Source organism: Rattus rattus, chromosome 10 (assembly GCF_011064425.1).
Source record: "Rattus rattus isolate New Zealand chromosome 10, Rrattus_CSIRO_v1, whole genome shotgun sequence".
Classification (NCBI taxonomy): domain Eukaryota; kingdom Metazoa; phylum Chordata; class Mammalia; order Rodentia; family Muridae; genus Rattus; species Rattus rattus.
The window spans coordinates 5,501,371-5,510,217 of record NC_046163.1 but is presented as its reverse complement, the minus strand read 5'-3'; the positions used below and the strand labels follow the sequence as shown (position 1 = coordinate 5,510,217).

The following is an 8,847-nucleotide window of genomic DNA, read 5'->3' as shown; positions in this document are numbered from 1 at the left end:
TACCTAAAGGCTATACATGGACTGACCCTGGACTCTGACCTCATAGGTAGCAATGAATATCCTAGTAAGAGCACCAGTGGAAGGGGAAGCCATGGGTCCTGCTAAGACTGAACCCACAGTGAACTAGACTGTCGGGGGGAGGGCGGCAATGGGGTGAGGGTGGGGAGGGGAACACCCATAAGGAAGGGGGGGAGGGAAGGGGATGTTTGCCCGGAAACCGGGAAAGGGAATAACACTCGAAATATATATAATATTCAAGTTAATAAAAAAAAAGATAGTTTCCCATTTCCATTTGTATGCGTCAATTTCTCAACTTCCCTCATTTCAAGTCTATCAAATGCAAAGACAAATGAAGATTTTAGCAAATGCTTAATTGCGTTTTGCAGCAAATGCTAAAATTTTAACTTTATTTTGATAAAGCAGTTAGCATAACAAGTACCCTCTTAAAAATAGGTCTATAACATAGATCTATAAAATAGGCATATTATTACGTATTAGACATTCAAATCTTATTCACATTGCATAATTGAAACTTTATCCTCATTGTTTGCTAACTCCTGTTTCTCTTCCTGTTGCCCCCCAGCACCTCTCATTCCTGTCTCATCGTTTTGAGTCTGGCTAATTTAAATATGTCATAGTACCAGAACCATGTAGTTTGCCTTGCTGTGGTGGACTTACATCATTTAGAAAAGTGTCCTCCAGTTGTATCATTTCAGAATGTCTTTCCTTTGAAGGGCTTTAAAAGATTTCTATGTATGTCCACACCATAGTTTCTTTACCCATTTAACTACTGGCAAATGGTTATTCTCATATCTTGGTGATTGACATTAGGGCTACAAGGTACCTAGGGATGGGAATATCTCCAAAATCTTCTAGTAATCATTAATCTCTACTTCTACATAGTCTGTAAACTTCTACATTTAAGCAAGAACAAACAGTACTTGTCCTTTTAACCTTGACATGGTCTACTTAACTTAATGCCCTCCCAGCTCATCCATGTGGATACAGCTGCTTCATGGGTGAGTAATAGTCCACTGGCTTATGCAGTGTGCTTCTACATCCATCCACCCACGGGCATGGTATGGAATTGTGTCTTTGTGGATTGTGAAGAGTATCACAGTGAGCTCGAGGATGCACATTCCTCTTTTCTTTTGGCTTACAGTCTCAGACCTGTCTCTTTCTAATTCTAGAGTTCTAAGAACTTCCATTTGTTCTCATAGAGGCTATGCTAATCCATACCCCCATAAATAGTTAAGTACATGAAAGTTTCTCTTCCTCACATTCTCGCTAACATTTGTCTTTGCCGTTGCACTAAAGAGCATTCCAACTGGAGTAAGGTCCTGTCTCATGACTTCAAGTTCGATTCTCATAATTAGTGGCATTGAGGTTTTCTATGTAGTTATTGTCTAGGCACTTGTATATCTTTAACTAAAAAAAAAAAATGTTTATTCAGGTAATTTGCCCATTTCTCAATAGGATTTTTCTGATACTAGACTGAGATTCTTATATATTTGGAATATTAATCCCCTTTTCATGAATACTCTGCAAAATACTTTTCTCTCATTCTTCAGTTTATCTCTTCTGTTGAATTCTCTGCTTGTATAAAAGCCATTTAGTTTAATGTAGCCCGATTTATCACTTTTTGCTTTTGTTGTCTGTATTTTGAGGATTATATATGACAAATCTTTACACAGACTCACAGCCACAAGAATTTTAAGTCTTTTTCTTTGTATATTCTTGGTGGTGAGAATACTTAGAAAACTTTTCTTAAATAGCATGTGCACAGAATCTAGGCTGGCCCCACTGTTCCCTGCTGCCAGCTGACCAAAGCAGGTATCATATGGGCTCTGATCCAGGGCTTGAGTTTGTCCACTTCAACATCTACTCCATCTAGGAGCTGCTGGAGTATATGAAGGAGTCAGTGCCACAGAACCAAAGCTGCAGGACTCTGGTAGCAGTGGGATATCCAAAACAAGTCTCAGTGATGGTCCAGTGTTCATGGTGCCTCAGAGAACAGATACCTTGAACCAGACCAGTGACACATTACCATGAACATTCACATGCAAAGCTGTCTGGGCAAAAAGTATATTTACATAGTGACACACTGTGGTTTCCAATGCCACTATGACAAACGAGTATTCTGTGGAGAGGTGGGAAAGTGAGAGGAATGGAGTGGTGGGTGAAGAAAGGCTGAACTAGAGATGCCACTGTGGTGATAGATATAAGTGAATCCATCGCCCTCTGACTCGGCCCAAACATACTACCCTGTTTCTGAAGAAGGTTAGGATGTCTGAGATGAAGAACATACCATTTTCTGGATTGGACCTCTTCAAAACACCTCTATGGTCTGTGCTGTCCCTGGAGGCCACTTTGGTATCTGTCATTCACTGCCCCAGGCCCTGTTGAAACTGGAGGTTCCTGTGGATAGCCGTGGTCCATGCTGCCTCCAAGGGCCATGCTTAGGTTCATGGTCCTACTGTAGCAGAGGGTCTTGTTGATGCCCCTGGTCTGTGCTGCCACCAGAGACCCTACTGAGGTCTGTGGCACATGATTACACCGGAAACCACGTGTAAATCTACGGTTCCTGTTCCCACTGGCTATAAAGGGCAAGGAAGCTACTTTTGCCGTGGTATTGATGACTGCAGACTCAAAGTGGAGAAAGAGGGAGATCAGAGGCTTCTGTGACAACTACCCCCACCCCACCTCACTCTCCCAAAGTAACAGCTGAGACAGCCACCAAAGAAAACTCTTAAAAATTGTGATATGGATGCTAAAGCGTAACGCTCCTCAATTGATGGCTTCTAACAGGGGTGTTGGGAGCCAGGGGATGGGGACTCGGTTTTCCTCAGCGGCTGGCCAGCCGAAGTTTCACTCTGCTTCAGTGAGTAAGTATATGGGCAACACAAATTAGACTTTTTTTTTATTCTTTTCTAGGGGTGGGAGATCAGGAGAGTAGTGGGCAGACCTGGGAGGACTGGGAAGCGAATGTGCTCGGGGTTCATGATTTGAAATTCATAAATAATCAGGAAAAATATTTTGAAAAACGTATGCGGCCAATGCATGATTCTAGCAAACTATTCTGCAAAGCTGGCAGGAGATCAGGGCTTTGGGAGAGAGAACGGTGGCCTCCCCAGGCATCCATTCCTAGTCCTTGGACTCTGTGAATAGAATACCTTACAAGATAAAGCATACTTAGCAGATGTGATGAAGGTAAGATCATGCTTCACTGTCTTTCTGAAAGCAATTCACAAAGGTCCTAAGGAATAGAAGGGAAGGAAGATGTGACCTCTGAAGCAAGGATCTGAGTAGCCCAGTGCTGCCACACCAGCCTTGGAAGTCACCCAAAGAACTCGAAGAATGCGGCTAATCCTTTGGAATGGTCTGGGCTTTGGGGAGCTGAGCAACCATTTCATTTCCCAGGATGCAAAGGGTTTGGTCATCATTAAATAATCTTTATGATCCCTTTACTTTGTCTTCACCCTGCAAGATTTCTATAAAGTGTGCATTATTCCTGGACATGACTTCCCTCACGTTTCTTTCAGTCTCCCGTTGACCTTTTTATTATGCAGGCTGCATAATTTACAGCGACTTCTAGCTCTCTGAGCCTTCCCTCTGATCGAGCCGCTGTTGAACCTCGTGAGTGGATTTGTCTCCTCAGTACGTATGTTCTTCACTGCTGTCCCTTCTGTTTGCTTCCCCACTATATTTTCTACCTCTGAACTGAAACCCTGCTTGTATCCTGCCATCCTGACCCCAGCGGACACCTTTATAATTGTCCACCTGAGTTCCTTCAGGTAAGTTATACATCTTATCACCATTACTGATGGTTTATAGGTAGATTTTTATGAGTTTTATAATATAGTTCCCTATGGTGACAATCCAGCCTCAGAAGATTGCCTTTACCAGCCAGGGTGGCCAGAGATTCCAATGGCCTCTCAAATTCTTTGGCTACTTCAGCCTGATCTTCTGTTTTTAGTAGCCCCCCCCAGGTACCTACATTATTCTTTATCCTTCCGGTGCTGTAAGGGGTACGGAAGGCAGCTCCTTAAATCACATTAACAAAAAGTGCATCATCGAACACCTTGGTGAATATTTCTAACTGAGAAGAGCTAAAACTTGTGACTTTCTGCCCACTATCTCTGTACTCAGCCGAGAGGAAACACCATGCTAGATCAAGGAACACTTGTTTCCCAGTGTCTCCCAAGTGGCTGGCACATTTTTCTTTCTATCACAAGAACAGATGAGCTCTTTATGCAACCCTCAGAATAGCTGTGGCCTTGGACAGAGTGGGTCTCTCCCTTACAGAAAGAAATCATGGGGTCTGGAATGCGTTTCCTCCCAATCTTACAATGTGATCAGGGTTAAGGATTCAAACAATAAAAAAGTGTCAGCTTTCTCTAAAGGTATTTATGCACGCTGGGTTTTGTTTATTTGTTTGGTTGTTTCACACGTTTGTTTGTTTGCTCAGCCCGAGGAAGAGCAGCCTCTCCTCTAACTCCCAAGTTCTCACAGAGGCACCCGGCCATGTGTGGCATGTTTTCATTTTCTGTCAGGAAGCTATTGCTTGAGACTGCTCTGATCTGAAATATCATCAGCAAAGCAGCAGTGAAGCCAGAATGGTCAGGTATCATCATAACTTTAGTAAATTTAATTTGTGTAGCAACAAAAGAGGAAGGGGAGGATTGGCCTAGGATTCTTTCTGTCCTTTGCTGAAATTCTAATTTGTGGGAAGCAGCAAAGAACTGTGGGAAAAACAGAGGGGCAAACAAAGAAAACTGCCTCACCTCTTCCTTTCTCAGGTAGCGATGGATGGGTGGCGACATATGGCCAGTCAGATGTGAAGTAGCCATTCTTTTTTTTTTTTTTCAGAGCTGGGGACCGAACCCAGGGCCTTGGGCTTGCTAGGCAAATGCTCTACCACTGAGCTAAATCCTCAACCCCCGAAGTAGCCATTCTTAAGGATGACTCCTGAAGCAGCCCTGGCAGTCACTCTCTCGCTAATTCTGGCTCCAGTGAGAGAACTACCTCTTATTCATCTCAGAGGCTCCACACTGCCCCCAAGTACTCTCTGACCCAGGCAGTCCTCGAGCTGCTCCATCATGGCAGGCTGCCAGGCCACCCTGCCCTCACTCACAGCTCTCTTGGCGAGTTGCCACCGCACCAGGCATACACATCCCAATTCCGTGGTGTTCCAGTGCATCTGGCCTTCATACGCTCTCCTGAACTCAATTAAGTCACCACATGAAAGAACACACCCTACAATGTCCTCTGATCCAATTGATGAGATATAATTTGCCCATCTAGACAACACGAAATCCTGTACATAGTCATCCCTTAAAAATAGTCACAACAGGCATTCCGAGAGGACACAGCAGTTGCCACCTCTGAAGAGAGGAGTTCCACACCTATGGCTGGGGTTCTGCACTCAATATTTCAGAGGCCTCCAGACAGACTTCAGACTGTGAAGAAAGGTGCAGAATCTCTCATTGGTACAGAGTGGGTTTGTCACAAATTTACCAGATCAAGAATTCCAGATAAAGTATTTTGGCCTAGACCTGAAGATCATGAAAAATATGGTGGGGACCCCCAGACCCCCCATAAACTGCACATTGTTACAAAAATAAAAAGCACAAAGAGGCGTCAATACTGGGAGAATTGTACGATCAAGATGCTAGGACTCTAGAAGGCACACAGCCCTCAAATTCACAAGGACATCCCGTCGGTGAATGCAAAGCTTAAAGTGGTTAAACACTTGATATGCATCCAGCCCCTGAAGCTGCCACACGGACTTCCCACAGAAGAGACCATGTCCAGCATGTGCCTCAGGAGCACTGGGGTGGTGCAGTGGCATCTGAAGCCTGTGGAACAGGAAGCAAAGTCCTGAGCCAAGCAGCTTCAGCTCACAGATGCTCTTCCTGAGGAAACCGTTCTCGTTAAAGTGTGTTAATCCAGTCAAAAAAAAAAATAGTCATAACAACCTGTAACTATACAAGAGAAGAATCTTAACATCTGCCGCCATGTTCTTCCAGCTCCTCTTCCTCGCTCCGGGCCCCTCTCTAGTCTTCTCCCTTCCTTCTAAAACCTCTGTTCCCGCCTCCCTTCCTTCTTGTCCAATGGCAGGCCTCGTTTTATCTTGTCTGCCTTCACCTGCATAATGACATCAACCTACATCTCCCCTTTGCTTTTATGTGACATCTTACCTTTGTCTGCCTTCTTGTGTTTTTTATTTAGTCAATAATTTCATTTGATGATATTTTTAGAATACAACTGTAAAGATTCAGTTTTCTTTCCTTTCATACACACACACACACAAAACTACACATAAACACACATGCACACTTACACATGTGCACATACATGCATATACATACATACATGCTCACTCATACGCACACCTACACATGTGTACACATGCAGGGGCACACCAACATGTGCACACACATGCATACATGTGCAATTCTCATACACATGCATGTATATGCACCCATGTATGCATATCCCATGCTCACACACATACATGTGGACACAAGTACATGCATGCACACACACGCACAGACAGATACACATACATTCATGGACTCACATGTATCTGCTTGCGTTCTTCCTACTGAAATTGTAGAAATGTAAAGAGCTATTTTAATAGTAATGAGCAAACACGATAACTGATAACTAATGTGCTTTCTGTACATATATAATTATGCCTGGGCACTGTTCTCTAGAGGGAATATTGCTAACAAAATGGTTTTTACAAAAGGAAGAAAAAAAACCCTCTTGATCCTGATACTTTTTGTATCTTTGTTCTGTCTCAGATCTAAAGCTCTGTCCTTCACCTCTGCACCAGACAAACGGCGAAGTTGCAGAAGTACTGGTTCCCTTAAAATTAATCTCTAATTCTCCAGTGAGCTTTGATATCATGATTTTGCCTGCACCTTCTTCCTCCAGGTCGGTCCCAATTAGAACGGGAACTAAATAAAACTGTCACTGTGATTCACCGTCTTCGTGATGATTTCTGTAGTAAATGGATCTTGCTCCTAAACAGCCTCCTCAGGTAAACCCGGGGGGTGAGGGGGATGGGAGAAACGGTGCCTCCACATTAGTCTACGGTTCGCTCATAACTTCAGAATCTTTTAGCGCGTTCTGAGGGCATTTCACGGCTTATTACCTCCAGGTCATTTCCTTACAGTAAATGGGGTTTTCTTGACATAAAAATGCCACCTAGTGGCTAAGTGAACATAAAAAATCTGCTTCAGCTCAAAGAAAGGAAACTTAGTTCCCACAGCCTGTAGTCTGAAAGGAAAATGGGGGGGACGAAAACTGAATAGTTAATCAAGCTGCAGACGGAAGGCTGTTTCCTCATTAATTTAATAGAAGACTCTGATCCCTCTTAACACGAACAGCTTAGCATTATGCTGTGACACACAAGCTATGTTCTAACAGGTGTCAGGAAATAGCTGAGCATTAGGAAGTAAGACTATTGTGCAACCTAGAACTCTCTAGAAGAATGTTCTCAAAAACATCAAGAGAAGATTTGAGGAAATTTTGTTGTTAGATCCAGGAAGAATCAAAACAAACCCAGCTATCATCGCCAGGTTGTCTGTAGGGCAACATCTTACTCCTGAGGCAACTTCTCCACACAGGTGCCTCCATGATCCAGAAGTTTGCTGGCTTCCTGCCTGTCTATAGAGCCCAAAGCCCTCATTTTAAAGAGATATCGTATCATTACATGAATTCCCAGTCTTGACAGAAAGCAGAGACTTTTGGGGCTTTTGCTTTGGCACAGCTTCGTGTGGGATGCGGAAGTTGTGAGAAACTGCATCGAGCATTTGAGGGTGTTGCTGGCTAAGGTGAGCATCTGGGCAGTGGTTACATCTATCCTACACACTGTGCCTTGCAACAAGGCTAGATGCCTCCCTTTCTGGCTGAGTACACATAAGCAGAGAGAAATCAGAAGCCATACTCTGTGTGGCAGAACTACAATTTGAATCTATGGCATAGATTACCAGAAGTCGCCTCTTAATGGCCAAGGCTTGATGGAGAAGCCACACAGAACTCTCCACTCGGGTTCACTAAATGATGGCCTGGAAAATCGAGCCTACTCCATGCCGTTTGCTTGCCCCTCCTCCTCAATCACTTGAATGTTAGCCCAGCTGCAGTGTGGCCGAGTGTACCTTTAAATGAAAAGCCACATAGGTTTCCAAATAGTTGAGAAGCCTGAAAATGTTAGCAGTGTGTACCTTATAAAGCCGGGTGGAACGGTTAGAACTTATCTCTTGAAAGGAAGACTGGGTGCATTTGTAACTGTCGACACCAGTCACATTTGTACTTCCTTACTTCAGACCCAACCGCCTAAGTATAAACAGAGCTCAAACCTGTGGGGATCATCCAAGCTTGACTCATTGGGGAAGTAGAGGATGAGGAGGTAGGTCTTTAAGTCGTTTATCTTCTGCCTCTCTGACTGCTTTCCTGCTGCCCACAGAAGCCTTTAAGATGTCTCCTTCCCACCCAAGTTATACTTCAAATCATTTTTTTGGCTACCATCTATTATTGCCGGGTTCTCTGGGAACTCAGGCTATGAAGCAAAAGTAGGACCTGCCCAAACATAGCAGTCTAGCTCATGTGATCTTTCAAACATGGCATGGGTAGGCACAGTAACTGCAAAGTGACTCAGATTCAGGGTGAGTTATTAATCACAAGCTTCCTCATCCAACAGCTGCCCATTGAGTTTGGAAAGTGTTGTGATAATCTGTCTGACGAAACCATTTAGAACTAGAATCCCACTGGAAAAGATGCCAATTGGCTTATTCCTGTCAGGTACAAAGGAAACTGAAAAAGACAGTCCAAATATCC

General features: G+C 43.7%; 1 protein-coding gene and 1 pseudogene across 1 annotated transcript in view; both read left to right on the top strand.

Moving 5' to 3' along the window:
• Positions 1 to 2,052, top strand: part of LOC116911550 (thrombospondin type-1 domain-containing protein 7B) — an 852,321-nt gene extending 850,269 nt beyond the window's left edge. The window contains exon 27 of the mRNA XM_032915540.1: positions 1,895 to 2,052. Within this exon, the coding sequence (XP_032771431.1) occupies positions 1,895 to 2,052 (158 nt within the window). The remainder of the gene's footprint in view (positions 1 to 1,894) is intronic.
• A 3,355-nt stretch (positions 2,053 to 5,407) lies between these two features.
• On the top strand, positions 5,408 to 5,884 carry LOC116910864 (annotated as a pseudogene).
• The last annotated feature ends 2,963 nt before the right edge of the window (positions 5,885 to 8,847 follow it).